Source organism: Oncorhynchus tshawytscha, linkage group LG02 (assembly GCF_018296145.1).
Source record: "Oncorhynchus tshawytscha isolate Ot180627B linkage group LG02, Otsh_v2.0, whole genome shotgun sequence".
Classification (NCBI taxonomy): Eukaryota; Metazoa; Chordata; class Actinopteri; order Salmoniformes; family Salmonidae; genus Oncorhynchus; species Oncorhynchus tshawytscha.
In genome coordinates, this window is record NC_056430.1 from 38357804 (window position 1) to 38373928 (window position 16125).

Below are 16125 nucleotides of genomic sequence, written 5' to 3' on the forward strand. Positions count from 1 at the left end.
CAAGAACATCTTATTTGTCACATGCTTCCTATACAACACTAACATTGAAAGGCTTACTTACAGATCCTTTTCCAACAACGCATTGGTTAAAGATATATATTTTTTAATAGTGACACGAGGAATAACTGCACAGTAAATAGCTTAAAGCAAATAAAAATAACATGGCCATAGACAGGGAGAACCAGTACTAAGTCGATGTGCAGGGGTATGAGGTAAATGTACATATCGTAAAAGTGATTAGGCAAAAGAATAGACAGACAGTAGCAGCAGCATATGTGGTGAGTGTGGCCCCAGTGTGTGCGCACGGAGTGAGTGCAAAAAATGGTCAATGCAGGTAGTCCGGGAAGTCATTTCATTGGCTATTTAGCAGTCTTGTGGCTTGTAGGTAGCTGTTCAGGGTCCTGTTGGTCCCAAACTTGGTGCACTGGTACCACTTGCCATGTGGTAGCGGAGAGAACAGTCTATGGCTTGTGTAGCTGGAGTCTTGACAATTTTTTGGGTCTTCCTCTGACACTGCCTGGTATAGAGGTCCTGGATGGCAGGGATCTCGGGCCCCAGTGATGGACTGGGCCGTACTCACCACCCTTTGTAACCCCTTGAGGTTGGGTTCCCGTACCAAGCGGTGATGCAGCCAGTCAAGATGCTCTCAATGGTGCAGCTGTAGAACTGTGAGGATCTGAGGGCCCATGCTGAATCTTTTCAGCCTCCCCGAGAGGGAGGGATGCCCTCTTCATATCATTTTGGGTGTGTGTGGACCATGTTAAAAGGTCACACACTGTCATACTATTTCCCAAGTAATATAGCCTTAACTTCCTGGTGACAGGGGGGTAGTATTGAGTAGCTTGGATGAATAACGTGCACAGAGTAAACTGCCTGCTACTCTGTCCCAGATGCTAATATATGCATATTATTAGTAGTATTTGATAGAAAACACTGACGTTTCTAAAACTGTTTCAATGGTGTCTGTGAGTATAACACAACTCATATGGCAGGTGAAAACCTGAGAAAAATCCAACCAGGAAGTGGGAAATCTAAGGCTTGTAGTTTTTTAAAAACTCAGCCCCTATTGTAGATACAGTGGGATATTGGTTATGTTGCACTTCCTAAGGCTTCCACAAGATGTCAACAATCTTAAGAACTTTGTTTCAGGATTCTACTGTGAAGTGGGACCGAATGAGAGAGGAATGAGCCAGGTGTCTGGCAGATTGCCACAGACTCTGAAGCAGACTCTGAATAGGAATTCTCCGGTTGGAACATTATTGAAGATTTATGATAAAAACATCCTAAAGATTGATTCTATACTTAGTTTGACAAGTTTCTACGGGCTTTAAAGGAACTTTTTGTCCAGAGTTTGGCTGGACCTGAACGCGCTTTTGGATTTGTTTACCAAACGCCCTAACAAAAGAAGCTATTTGGACATAATTGGGCATTATCGAACAAAACAAACATTTATTGTGGAACTGCGATTCCTGGGAGTGCATTCTGATGAAGATCAAAGGTAAGTGAATATTTATGTTATTTCTGACTAATGTCAATCACCCAATATGGCAGATATCTTTTTGGCTGCTTTGTCTGAAAGCTGTACTCAGATTATGCTTTTTGCTTAAAGTTTTTTTTAAATCTGACACAGCGGTTGCATTAAGGAGAAGTATCGCTCTAATTCCATGTATAACAGTTGTATTTTCATCAACATTTATGAGTATTTCTGTAAATAGATGTGGCTCTCTGCACAATCACAGCATGTTTTACAACTGCTGAACGTAACGCGCCAATGTAAAATGAGATTTTTTGATATATGCACTTTATCGAACAAGACATACATGTATTGTGTAACATGAAGTCCTGAGTGTCATCTGATGAAGATCATAAAAAGTTAGTGATTAATTCTACCTATATTTGTGCTTTTGTGACTCTTTGGCTGGAAAAATGGCTGTGTTTTTCTGTGAGTTAGTGGTGACCTAACATAACCGTTTGTGGTGCATTCGCTGTAAAGCTTTAAAAAAAAAAAAAAAATCAGACACTGTGGCTGGATTAACAAGAATTTGATCTTTAAAATGGTGTAAAATACTTGTATGCTTGAGGAATTTTAATTGAGATTGTTGTTCTGAATTTGGCGCCCTGCACTTTCACTGGCTGTTGGCGAGGTGGGACGCTACCGTCCTACATATCCCCGAGAGGTTAAGCACCAAAACATCACCCACTACATTTTTTTTACGCTATTAAAATGCTCAGAATTGAATAGAAATGTGACCTCTCATCTCCAACTATCAGGATGCCTGAAAGAACAAGCTGAGTGGGTGGGGAGCTTATATTCATGAGCTTGCCCTTGAGGTCATTGCCATGTAACAAGGTAAACAATGGGGCACATGTCATTCCAAGCCTAAATAGTATGTCTCAAACAATTCTCTCAGCAAAATGCTCTCATGGTCAACAGAGTTGATCGTGGACTGTTGGATATCAGACAAACAGGAATTACACAATTGCATTTCTATCGCTTTGTAACCAATTACAGAATAGTTCACTGATACATTTCACAAGAATTCACCTTTGAAGCTTAGACATAAGGGAATGTACATGAAAACAGCATACAATAAGTGTACTAGACAAATTATCGGTGCATCTGCATTAGCATTATAAATGACAATATGTTCAGAATTATACACATTGATCAGACATTTATTTGATCATTTACAACTCGCCAGCATAGCCAAAACATTAATCAACATGAACACTCATTAGAAATAAAGTTGAGAAATAATGGTGAGACATTTCACGTAAAAACATTTTTTAAATCTTAGAGCCATAAGCCTAATATAGGCACCTGGCTGCCCTAGTGTGCAGCACACATTGATTTGTACAATTTGTAGCACTCATCTCCCATCCAATGAAAAAAATACTAAGTAACAAAATGTGATATTTCGTGTAAAAGTGAATTACAACCAACTACAGAGATTGATGGGGAGGGGAGTGGGAGAGGAGGACTCATGTACCCTGCTTCCATCATCCACTTGACTTCAGTCACCCAAGACTGTAGCGGAAGGAAAATGCAGCTATGGCCTCCTTATCAGGCCTCTCACACTGAGCAGACCGGGGTCCTGGGATGGACAGCTCACACAGCTTCCCCACACATGGCGCTGGATCAAGGATGACCTCGTTGAAGAGGAGATTCAGGAGCCGTCTATGTAGCTTGTAACTTTTTGAAAAGGAATTAAGAATATATAAATATATGGACGAGGAAAGTCAGAGCGGCAAAGACTACAATACAGTAGATAGTATAGAATACAGTATATACACATGAGATGAGTAATCCAAGACATGTAAACATTAAAGTGGCCAATGATTTCAAGTCTGTAGGTAGGCAGCAGCCTCTATGTTAGTGATGGTTGTTTAACAGTCTGATGGCCTTGAGATAGAAGCGGCTTTTCACTCTCTCTGTCCCTGCTTTGATGCACCTGTACTAACCTCGCCTTCCGGATGATAGAGGGGTGAACAGGCCGTAGCTCAGGTGGTTGTACTTGATCTTTTTGGACTTCCTGTGAAGTCGGGTGCTGTTGGTGTCCTGGAGGGCAGGTAGTTTGCCCTCGTTGATGCGTTGTGCAGACCGCACCACCCTCTGGTGAGCCTTGCAGTTGAGGGCGGTGCAGTTGCCGTACGAGGCTGTGATAGAGCCCGACAGGATGCTCTCAATTGTGCATTTGTAAAAGTGTGTGAGGGTTTTCGGGGACAAGCCACATTTCTTCAGCCCCCTGAGCTTGAAGAGGCCTTCTTCACCACACTGAGTGGGTGTACCATTTCAGTTTGTCCGTGATGTGTATGCCGAGGAACTTAACTTTCCACCTTCTCCACTGCTGTCCCGTCGATGTGGATAGGGGGGGTGCTCATCTCCTTTGTTTTGCTGGCATTGCGTGATAGGTTATTTACCTGACACCACACTCCCAGAGCACTCACCTCTTCCCTGTAGGCTGTCTAGTCATTGTTGGTAATCAAGCCTAATACTGTTGTGTCATCTGCAAACTTTATGATTGAGTTGGAGGCGTGCATAACCACGTAGTCATGGGTGAACAGGGAGTACAGGAGAGGGCTGAGCACGTACCCTTGTGGGGTCCTACCTTCACCACCTGGGGGGCTGCCCGTAAGGAAGTCCAGGACCCAATTGCACAGGGCAGGGTTCAAACCCAGTGCCTCGAGCTTAATGATGAGCTTGGAGGGTACTATGTTGTTGAATGCTAAGCTATAGTCAATGAACAGCATTCTTACATAGGTATTCCTCTTGTCCAGATGGGATAGCGCAGTGTACAGTGTGATGGTGATTGCATCGTCAGTGGACCTATTGGGGCAGCAAGCAAATTGGAGTGGGTCTAGGTTATCAGGTAGGGTTGAGGTGATATGATCCTTGACTAGTCTCAAAAACGTTCATAATGACAGTGCAATGGGGCAATAGTCATTTAGTTCAGTTACCTTTGCATTATTGGGTACAGGAACACTGGTGGCCATGATGAAGAATGTGGGGACAGCAGACTGGGATAGGGAGAGATTGAATATGTCCATAAACACACCAGCCAGCTGGTCTGCGCATGCTCTGAGGACGTGGCTAGGGATGCCGTCTGTGCCGACAGCCTTGCGAGGGTTAACACGTTTAAATGTCTCACTCACGTCAGCCACGGAGGAGGACAGCCCACAGTCCTTGGTAGCTGGCCGGGTCAGTGGCACTGTGTGATCTTCAAAGCTGGCAAAAAAAGTGTTTAGCTTGTCCGTGACATAGCTGTTGTATTTTTGTAGTCTGTGATTGTCTACACATTCTGCTTGAGCTAGCTACTAGTAGTTTGTAAACAAGGCCAAAGCATGGCATAGGCGCACATGTAATGACGGTTAAGGCGGTACATATTCAAGACGCTACTATTGGTGTATATAATCCTCAGCTTTATGCGATGTTACATAAAGCATGAAGTAAATTTTTGGTAGTGCCTGCCTCCTGAATCCAAGTGTTTGACACGGGAGGGGACCAGTAACTTTATGATCAAACTTTAACAATGTATCAGCTACAGTCATTTTCCATACTTGAGTCACCCTACTTTGAACTGGTTTCATTCCAAATGTCATCCAACTTGCTCAGGACCTTTAATCTGTAAGTGATGTGGACACTGGGGAACTTGAAGCTCCCGACCCGCTTCATTACAGCCCAAAGAAATGTGGATTGGATGTACTCGCCCCTCTGTTACCTGTCCACGATCATCTTATTTTCAATACTGACCGTGAGGGAGAGGTTGTTGTCCAGGCACCACACTGCTAGGTCTCTGACAACCTCAACGTCGATCAGTCCTACCACCGTTGTGTCGTCAGCAAGCTTGATGGTGATGGAGTCGTGTGAGGCCACACATTCATGGTTGAACAGGGAGTACAAGAGGGGACTACGCACACACCCTACAGGGCCCGATGAGGCAGCAGCCTCAGCAGCCTCCTCTATTGATGAGGAGCGTGGCAGATGTGTTATTCTCTCACCACCTGGGGGTGGCCAGTCAGAATGTACAGGATCCAGTTAAGGGAGGCGTCCCAGGGTCCTGAGCGGACTATGGTTTTGAATGCTGAGCTGTAGTCAATGAACAGCATTCTTACATAGGTATTCCTTTTGTCCAGGTGGGTGAGGGCAGTGTGGAGTGCAATAGAGAACATGTCATCTGTGGGTCTGTTGGGGTAGTATGTGGGGAATTCCGACCAGAGATAAACGTGAGTAAATGGAATGCAATTCCCTTTTTATGCACTTTTTACTCTCTATGCATATTCTGACCTTGAACTTGACCATGACAATAGCATGCTATTCATCTGCTATTTATTCGGGGTGGAGTTTGAACAAATGAAGGTGTTGCGGAGGTGTGTCTACAGATATTCCATATTCTGACCTTGACTTAGTTACCAAATAATTACACCCCTTTTACACGTGAGGAAACCATGAATAAGGTCTAGAGGAGATCTGTTTGATTAACAGAATTGTAAATAGAAATCACTTGTTTTAGATCTATTTTATCGTATAATTGCTGGAGACAAATGTGAAACCAGTCATAATGGCAGCAAACTGTAGCATATCAACTTTCCCCAAGTTTATGAAATGCTGTCTCATTATGCAGAATTTAAATGTGTACTTGCAGGGATGGGCACTCTCGAATGTCTTAATTATAGGCTACCCCGACTTTTCGGTTTCCTATTTCAATCATGTTAAATATTAGCCACTATCATTGTCGACCGTCAGTGGGCCTAATAAACTCATTCAAATGCCAATTTACTGTTAGTTCCCTTCAGGTGGTATAACCTACATTAACATTCAATTTACCTTCATTTGCTTCCTCTGTAAACGCCGTCACGGCCGTGTGGTTGGTGCTTAGGGTCAGTAGTAACAGTTGATAATATAAGACATGTATGCTAATTAAACGGATGCGGAGCACAGACCAAGACGTAACCGTTTGAAAGCGACGCATAACACGATAATTGGCCGTGTCATCACACAATTCCATGATAAATGCAAGCAATAGATGAGGTTAAAACCTATTATAATTATATTTACACTAATCTTACATTACCATGGGTTGAAGAACTGAATGTGGCAATTTTCTGAATGAAACCACTTTATTTTGTGCATAAAGGCTCTCCAACCTGTTCATGACTCATAAATACTTCCGAAAACTAAATAATCTATAAAATCAGAATATTTTTTTGATCAACCAATTGGTGCTGAAACAGAGGAATATGCAGATATTTCGATAGATTTCTTTATTATTTTCCCCCACAGAAGGCCTTTAGCTCATCTGGAAGGTCGCTGGGCAGCTCACTGCTGGGTTTCCCTTTGTAATCTGTGATAGTTTACAAGTCCTGCCACATCTGTCGAGTGTTGTAATTGTCATTATTACAAATAAAAACCTAAAAAATTTGGCTGATTAATCGGTATCAGCTTTTTTGGTCCTCGAATAAATCGGCATCTAGTTGAAAAATCATAATCGGTCTACCTCTAGCCTACATTGCTGAAAAACAATAAACTGCTTTCTGATTGCCTGTCAGACATGATGTAGGCCTACCTGTGCAGGACAACAAAGGACAGTTGACATGCAATAAATAACACCTACCCACCGCAGCTCAAATCAATCTGAAAAACAAATATGGAGTCTCCCATCTGGGCTCCCAAGTGGCGCAGCGGTCTTAGGCACTGCATCTCAGTGCTAGAGGCGTCACTACAGACCCTGGTTTAATTCCAGGCTGTATCACAACCCAGTAGTGATTGGGAGTCCCATAGTCCCATCCGGGTTCTAGTTTGGCCAGGGTTAATCCTGATCAGAGAAGGAGCATAAACAACACATAGAGCCTTCATATGAGCTGCAACATCCTATTACCATAAGCGACTTGTTTCAGGAAACTTAGCGTATGTCGCGTGTCACTACTTCACAGGAGAGCCATTTGAACGCAAACATTATTTAAATCAAAATGCATTTTTTGGGCAGAAATGGCTTCTGGAACATGTGAAGGTTTGTGTGCCTTAATACTAAACTTGCATCCCATCTGTAAATATGAATACAATTGTTAAATTACGAACCTAGTTGGTTTAGCCAAAGGAAAAGTCTGCAACCTTCCCGCTAGCCATGATTGACTGAGATAATGAGTGGGCTGGACATGCCGAGATGAGTTTGGATTGGTCTGCCATGTAGCACGCTTCTGTCTATAAAATGAGCTGGTCAGTATGTGTAGGTAATCATTTCGAACGTGGCTTTTATGAACGATATCACATAGTAGAACTACATAAGTGTTGCTCTCCACTTTCTGGAGGACTGGGTTTTGAAATCAGTGGCACTGATATGATAGCTAAGGAGATGGAAAAAATTATAGTAAATATGCAGACACAGTAGAAAAGAGAACACACCGAAGGCTGTTGCATAAAACACCAGTCTCCGTATTACATCTTCAAACTAAGGGCAACCATGTAATCCGTGACAGAGGGAGAAGCGTCAACCCATGTATTTGGGTAAGACAGTCTAGCTAGCTACATTTTCACATTACACATTTCTAATTTTGTCAGAAAGTTGTTTTAATTTCAAGTTAAAGTGCACTGTTAGTAGCTAGCTAATGTTAGCTGGTTGGCTCACAAGCTATTGTTACGTGTATGATCTGTGTGTAGTTATATTACTCATATCTCAGAGTCACTTCGTGTTGTTATAGCCGAAAGTTAGCTAGCTAACATTGAACCTGGTTGGTTAGCTACCTGGAGGGTAGTAATGTTATAAATTGCGATTATGGTTAATTGTTTAGCTAGCTAGCTACATGTCTAAACAAAAGACTTATCTACTATGCAAGTAACCATATCAATAGAATTTCATTATGTCACTGCAACAACTGTCGATAGGCGAAGCTGGTAAATTCGCTCTGGCTATCCACTCTGATTTCAGAGCACTCTCGTCTGGGTGTGCCAGAGCGCAGAATAACTTTTCAAACACACAACACCCGTAGAATATGGCCGGTGTCAGGAAACGTTGGCAAAAAAAGCGTAATTAAAATTGTTGCCAGCAGCACAGTTGCAGTAACCAACACCCTGGATAAGTTAAAAACAGCCTAACTAGCTATGCTAGGGCAAGTAAAATGGTTAGCGAACTGTTCTCTCATTTGTGTCTGGAAGTAGCTAGCAAGCTAGCCAATGTTAGCTTGGGTGCTTGACAGCTGTTAAGTGAGAATGCTCAGATCAATCCTCCTCCTCGGCCAGAGCGTCCAGTATGCGCCCTGAACGCTCCTAGAGCGAAACGCTCTGAATTTACAAACAGACAATCTGACAAAGCTGAGTTTACGAATGACCAGAGCGCACTCTGGCACTCCAGATTAAATTTACAAACACACCCATAGCATAAACCAGCCTTTAGTCTTGAAATCTTTGGTTGTTCAGTACATGGAATCCTTAAAGAGATGGGTGGGATTAGGCTTTAGAGGGTGTGAACCATGCTGAATGGGACCAAGAAGAGTTCTCCTGTAGGTGTATCAAAACATTCAAAGGCCATTTTCTCAAAAGTGAGGTTACAAGTTCATCAACTTTCAAAGCAGAATTCATTATCCATTGTTCCTCAACTGTAGTGTATGATACTGTTTTCTAGCTCCGAGTCTACTCTACTCAATATAAAAAAAACGATTTCAAATTTTGCTACACAAGACCGAATCAAGCCTGTTGGTCACATTTTTACATGTGGGTAGGGTACTGGTTAGGGGTGACATCTGAAACGTGCACAAACATGCTCAACATACATACATTGTAACCATCTTTGTCGCCTGTGGCATTAACCATATCTTATGTTGACTTTCTGTAATGCTTAGGTATTTAAGTATAATTAAGTAGACAATTTTACCAATGTTTTTCTGTTTTATTAAAAGAGCATCTACTTTGACAGATGTAATTGAATTACAGACCATAGGTTTAAAGTAGCTACATCCGAGCCAAACAAATGAATGTATACAAGCCGATATGACAAATTGCAAACAAAAGAATTATGTTACTGTCTGGAAAAATAAGCTGACCAGGCATACTCCAGACAACTAGTAACTTCTAAACTTTCTCCACGTGTCTGTCTCAATTGAAAAACCGTGAAACAATGTCAAACGTAATTGAAAGTACTAAAAAATAAATGGATATAGTTCTTTACTACGTGGCTCACAATATAGGCTACAATCGATTGTTTTTCCAACAACGTAGTTCGCTAGTTAGTTTGCTGTTAAAATAACTTTATCCAGAGGTTCCCTATACCTGACTGACGCTATCGTCTGCGAGATGGTCGTTTAGCTACCCGTAACGAACTAACGAGTCACGTTCTACTATTTGACTCGCATGCTGAATGTAAAATGGACACCCACACAGTGGCAAATCTGATTCAGTACAACCAGCATTTGGAATATCTTCATGTCGTACATGTAATGTCAAACACATTTACCAATAACTTGTTCACATGACAAAACTCACTCAAACCTGAAATTCATTAATTAGACGGGCGCAAGCCAATGATTGGCGTGTAGCTATTAGCATGCTAGCAGCGCCTACCAGTTAGCTCGCGCGACAGTTGGCTGGCTTCTTCCGCTTCAACAAACAATATTATACATTGCGAAAGTGATCTCACTGAGCGGATAAACACGAGGACTTACCTGTTTTGGACGGCAGTTGACTATCTTCTTTCTGCACTTGAGTGATAATAGAACTTTCCATCTAACAAATGCACAGCCCCTCAATGTCCAATCCGTTACCCCAATTTGCAGGTACTTTCAACATTCAGCTAGCTGGTTAGCAATCACGTTTACCAACCCGTTGCGTTTGGTATCCGAAAATATTCCAATAAAAACAGCTTATTGGTTTTTCTCGTATCAATTATAGCTTCCGCTATCTTTCCTAGTTCAAGCTAGGCAGTGTGCTTCATGCGTTCAACATGAAGTGTATTAGTGTAACGCTGCGGTCCCCTCTGATAGCTAGCTAACACTAGGAAAGACCTCGCTAATACTCCAACATGGAGAATCCAGGCGAAAAAAGCAAAACAACCGAGGAAATGGGGCAGGGTGCGGTTTCAAGTTCCCCTTAATACTGATAAACAACCTTGAGTGATCATAATCCACTATACGAAAACTGAAAATACGTTGGTCAAATAATTCCTTATCTTGGTCCAAATGAACAATGTGTATATGTCTGATTAATAAATGATTGTTTTAGTATATTGGATGACGCTTTGTTTTTGCTCTTCTGGGGATTTTGGGGGCGCCTTGAAACCGCTCATCGTCGCGGATTGGATCACGTAGAAGTGGGAGTACCACAGGCATTCTTCTCAACTCGTTTCGGAGTTCGTTCTGAGCGCATTCCTGTGTTCACTAGTTGTCGCAGGGTATATGGCCAGGTTTGATGGTCCAGGCTAGAAGGGATCCATCTTTTGTCAAATTAACATCCGATTGGACTTTTCGTAGAATGTTACGCATTAGGTTATGATAATTAGGTTAAGGTTAGGAACAGGGGGGCTTTTGAAGTGAATTTCCCTCCTAGCAATGACCATGTTTGGTTGCGTTCCCTGCTCAGATGTTGCATGCATCAACCAATGGTTGCGTGCTGTGTCATCGATTGACAGATTACTATAACATATCATTTGGTTAGCTGATACAGGCCTACCTATCCAGACGTTGTACAATCTGGCAGGCGTCAGTCAGCAACGCCTGCGCAGAGACATGCGCCCATTATCGATAAAGCATATGGCTCACGGCCAATTTGTTTAATATCCGTAGACTATGCTTATTTAGACGAGTTTATATATACATTAAGTAGTAGACCTATGTGGTTGAAGCCTATGCAAAGGCCTATTGCCAAAAATGATAATCTATCTGCGGCAATTGAGGACAAAATAAATTACTGCCATGTGAAATATTTGAACTGAAGAATATAAAGTCTGCATACTTTTATGTTTTGACCTTGTGGCAGCACTAATCGTTTGATTACAATCCACATTTTATAATTTCATCATAGGCTAAAATTAGCCTAGCTCAACCCGTTTAGAACGGCATTTATAGGACCGTTTTCATCACCTAGTTATTTGGTTTTTGATTGATATTCTATGTCAGGGTTTCCCCAAAAAACGCTTTCAATCGTTTTTTGGGGGACATAAAAGACCATGAAATTAACAGGAAATCAGCTCAAGGTAATTTTAATTTAGGAAATATGTTCAAGTATTCCCATGTATAAATAGAGAGGCTTATGTGATCGTATCCCAATGTAATCATGTTTTGAAATTCTGTTTTTGTCTGTGAGGTTTTTTGTGGTTAATTTACATGTTCTGGACAACCGACCATCTGCTGAAGAGAAAATTGGCCCATGGCTGAATGAAATTGGGACCCCTTTTCTATATTGTCATACAGAGTATGATTGTAAACTGCTTATAAATGGCTTATAAACATTATTAGGTACATACTTGTCTGATTAACCTACATATCCTCTTAATAATGCATGTAATAACACATCAAAGTCAATTCTAAGATTTTTCTCTCCATTATGCAGAGAGAGAGAGTTTGATTGTTGTTTGGAAATAAAGAATATCTGCAACACCGTCTGCATAACAATGCAATACCAGGCAGAAATGTAATTAATCTACATTGATGGTATGTTTGTATAAGTGTTTGTTGAATTAGTTAAGAGATCATGACATATAGAAATCGAAAGTTTTCAACACAGCTGGAAAATAAATGAATTTACTGAAAACAGAATATAACAGGTGAACATGCATAAGTTCTAACAAACACCAAGCAAAGAACACAGGATGTGTTTTGATAAGAGCAAAGCTCATTAAAAACAGCAGTGTGACTAGGCTGCTGATTGGATAAATGATTTATATTAATTTCATTGTGATATACATTTTAAATAAATGCATTGCAGCCAATGATGAATAGGCTTATGGTTGACATCACAATGATATCTGTTTTCTATATGTTGATTCTAATGTTTTATCATGGCCTCTGAGGACTAATGTCATTGAGTAAACCTTCACATGTAAAATTGAATTCGGAAGTTTACATACACTTAGGTTGGAGTCATTAAAACTCATTCTTCAACTACTCCACAAATTTCTTGATAACAAACTAGTTTTAGCATGACAAGTAATTTTTCTGTATCACAATTCCAGTGGGTCAGAAGTTTACATACACTAAATTCACTGTGCCTTTAAACAGGTCGTAAAATTCCAGAAAATTATATCATGGCTTTAGAAGCTTCTGATAGGCTAATTGACCTAATTTGAGTCAATTAGAGGTGTACCTGTGGATGCATTTCAAGGCCTACCTTCAAACTCAGTGCCTCTTTGCTTGACATCATGGGAAAATCAAAAGAAATCAACCAAGACCTCAGAAACAAATTTGTAGACCTCCACAAGTCTGGTTCATCCTTGGGAGCAATTTCCAAACGCCTGAAGGTACCACGTTCATCTGTACAAACAATAGTACGCAAGTATAAACACCATGGGACCACGCAGCAGTCATACCGCTCAGGATGGAGACACGTTCTGTCTCCTAGAGATGAACGGACTTTGGTGCAAAAAGCTCTAAATCAATCCCAGAACAACAGCTGTACAACAATAGTACGCAAGTATAAACACCACAGGACCCCGCAGCCGTCATATCGCTCAGGAAGAGGATGCGTTCTGTGTCCTAGAAATGATTGTATTTTGGTGCGAAAAGTGCAAATCAATCCCAGAACAACAGCAAATGACCTTGAGAAGATGCTGGAGGAAACAGGTCCAAAAGTATCTATATCCACAGTAAAACGAGTCCTATATCGACATAACCTGAAAGGTCGCTCAGCAAGGAAGACACCACTGCTCCAAAACTGCCATAAAAAAGCCAGACTACGGTTTGCAACTGCACATGGGGACAAAGATCATACTTTTTGGAGAAATGTCCTCTGGTCTGATGAAACAAAAATAGAACTGTATGGCCATAATGACCATCGTTTTGTTTGGAAAAAAAAGGGGGACGCTGCAAGCCGAAGAACACCATCCCAACCGTGAACCGATTGGCAGCATCATGTTGTGGGGTGCTTTGCTGCAGGAGGGACTGGTGCACTTCACAAAATATATGGCATCATGAGGCATGAGGAGAGTTATGTGGATATATTGACGCAACATCTCAAGACATCAGTCAGGAAGTTAAAGCTTGGTCGCAAATGGGTCTTCTAAATGGACAATGAACCCAAGCATAATTCCAAAGTTGTGGCAAAATGGCTTAACTCAAGGTATTGGAGTGGCCAACACAAAGCCCTGACCTCAATCCTATAGACAATTTGTGGGCAGAACTGAAAAAGCGTGTGCGAGTATGACTTAGTTACATCAGCTCTGTCAGGAGGAATGGGCCAAAATTCACCCAACTTATTGTGGGAAGCTTGTGGAAGGCTACCCGAAATGTTTTACTCAAGTTAAACAATTTAAAGGCAATGCTACTAAACACTAATTGAGTGTATGTAAACTTCTGACCCAATGGGAATATGATTAAAGAAAGAAAAGCTTAAATAAATCATTCTGACATTTCACATTCTTAAAATAAAGTGGTGATCCTAACTGACCTAAGACATTGAATTTTTACTAAGATTAAATAAATGTCAGGAAATGCGAAGAACTGAGTTTAAATGTATTTGGCTAAGGTGCATGTAAACTTCTGAATTCAACTGTAATATCTCACTCTCTGACAACATACTCCAACAACCTGTCCCAGATATGCCTGAGCAATACAGTGTGCGCTGCATTGTGCGAGGTCTGGCACTATATACAGTAAACCAATACATTGACCTATAGGGGAAGAGAGAGCACACATGTGCAGGCAGCAGAACAGTGAAGTAACAGGGAAATAGAAGGGTGTGATACTGGATACCTATTGGTTGAATGTGAGGAATTTATGGAAAACCTATACAGAGGTCACGTGATCCTCAGTGTCTGGCAGGAACGAGGGGGCTGAAGAGAGGGAGACAGGATAAGTAGAGAACACCAGAACTCACAAGGGTGGGGCAAGCAGACACGCATAGCGACGTTAACTAAAACAGTGGTGTAATAGTCCCTTTTGATTAATAGCCCTGGTTACAAATATATTTATATCTCAACTACATTGTAGACCACAAGCTGAACTCATGAAGTAAAGACACCTCCTGTACCATGTGATTTGCAGGAAGACTGCTCCCCCTCCTTGCCATCCTGCCCTGAGGTGGCCTCTGCTGTAGAGCCCTGGTTCCAGGAAAAGGGGCCTAGAATGCAAACTGTGATGCCTGGGCAGAGTGGAACAGGAGGATAGAGAGAAAGTGGGAATAAGAGAACTACAGAATGAGAGAGACAGCCCGGAGAGAGGCGTAGTAAAAAGAGGTGATAAAACAACAGAAGCAAACAAAAATGCCCAAATCGGGAGATTGAGGGAGACAGAAGTTGTACAACTGAATGTATTCAACTGAAATGTGTATTTTGCATTTAACCCTCTGAATCAGAGAGGTGGGGGAGAGAAGGAAAGAAAATGCAAAAAAAACCTCCCATTTTTACATAAATCCTAAAGCAATCTCACTGTCCAGCAGTGCAGACTGCTCACTTTGGGAAAATAAGGGATTTCACAGAGAACCCCTTTGTAGAGTAACACCAGTTGGCCTACCTGTAAAATGGAATAGATGTTTGAGGAAGAATAAAAAATGTAAAAAATGTATGTAGAAATGATGTACGTGCAGAGACTTTCATTATTTATAAGGATGTCATCATAACAGACAGAATGGAATAACTTGGGAGTGCAATAAATGTAACTGCAACAACAGCAAATAAGCAATAAAATGTTTTTTTTTTAAACTGTGGCAAGTATTATAAATAACTGTCGAGGCAAAGATCCTCTCTAGTTGACACAAGACACTTGTTTTACCTCGCGGGCACCCCCGTGTGTATTCAGACGGTAAGCATCGCCAGAGATCCCTCCTATCCGAGATAACTACTTCAGCCCTCATCCAACACCCGTTCTGCCAGTCACATTCTGTTAACAGTCTGTAAACTTGCGACTGGAACGAGCTACAAAAAAACAGTCAAACTACAGTTTTATCTCAATTTCTTCATTCAAAGACTTAATTAAGGACACTCACGACTGTTGTGGCTGCTTCGCGTGATGTATTGTTCTCTCTACCTTCTTGCCTTTTGTGCTGTTGTCTGTGATCAATGTGTGTGCCATGTTTTGTGCTGCTACCATGTTGTGCTGCTACTATGTTGTGGTCATGTTGTGTTGCTGCCATGTGATGTTGTTGTCTTAGGTCTCTTTATGTAGCGTTGTGGTTTCTCTCTTATCGTGATATGTTTTGTCATATATATATATATTATCCCAGCAGGAGGCCTTTTGCCCGTCATTGTAAATAAGAATTTGTTCATAACTGACTTGCTTAGTTACATAAAAGTTAAATACAAATAATAAAAAACAATTGAGTGCGATAGGCATACGGCTACTACACCTTGCTGACCCAGGCATAACTTGCTGACTGATCAATCAGCACCTCTTATTCATTTTAAATAAACAAATTAATAGCTTCCAAAAATCACTGTAACCTACCTACATATCAAATCGTATGTTGAAAAAAATATACAAATATTCGAT

At 41.3% G+C, this 16125-nt stretch overlaps 1 protein-coding gene across 1 annotated transcript in view; it reads right to left on the reverse strand.

Moving 5' to 3' along the window:
- The window catches only part of LOC112216156 (carboxy-terminal domain RNA polymerase II polypeptide A small phosphatase 2), a 34246-nt gene extending 23499 nt beyond the window's left edge, over positions 1-10747 (reverse strand). The window contains exon 1 of the mRNA XM_024375935.2: positions 10153-10747. Within this exon, the coding sequence (XP_024231703.1) occupies positions 10153-10213 (61 nt within the window). The 5' untranslated portion in view covers positions 10214-10747. The remainder of the gene's footprint in view (positions 1-10152) is intronic.
- Positions 10748-16125: the final 5378 nt, after the last annotated feature.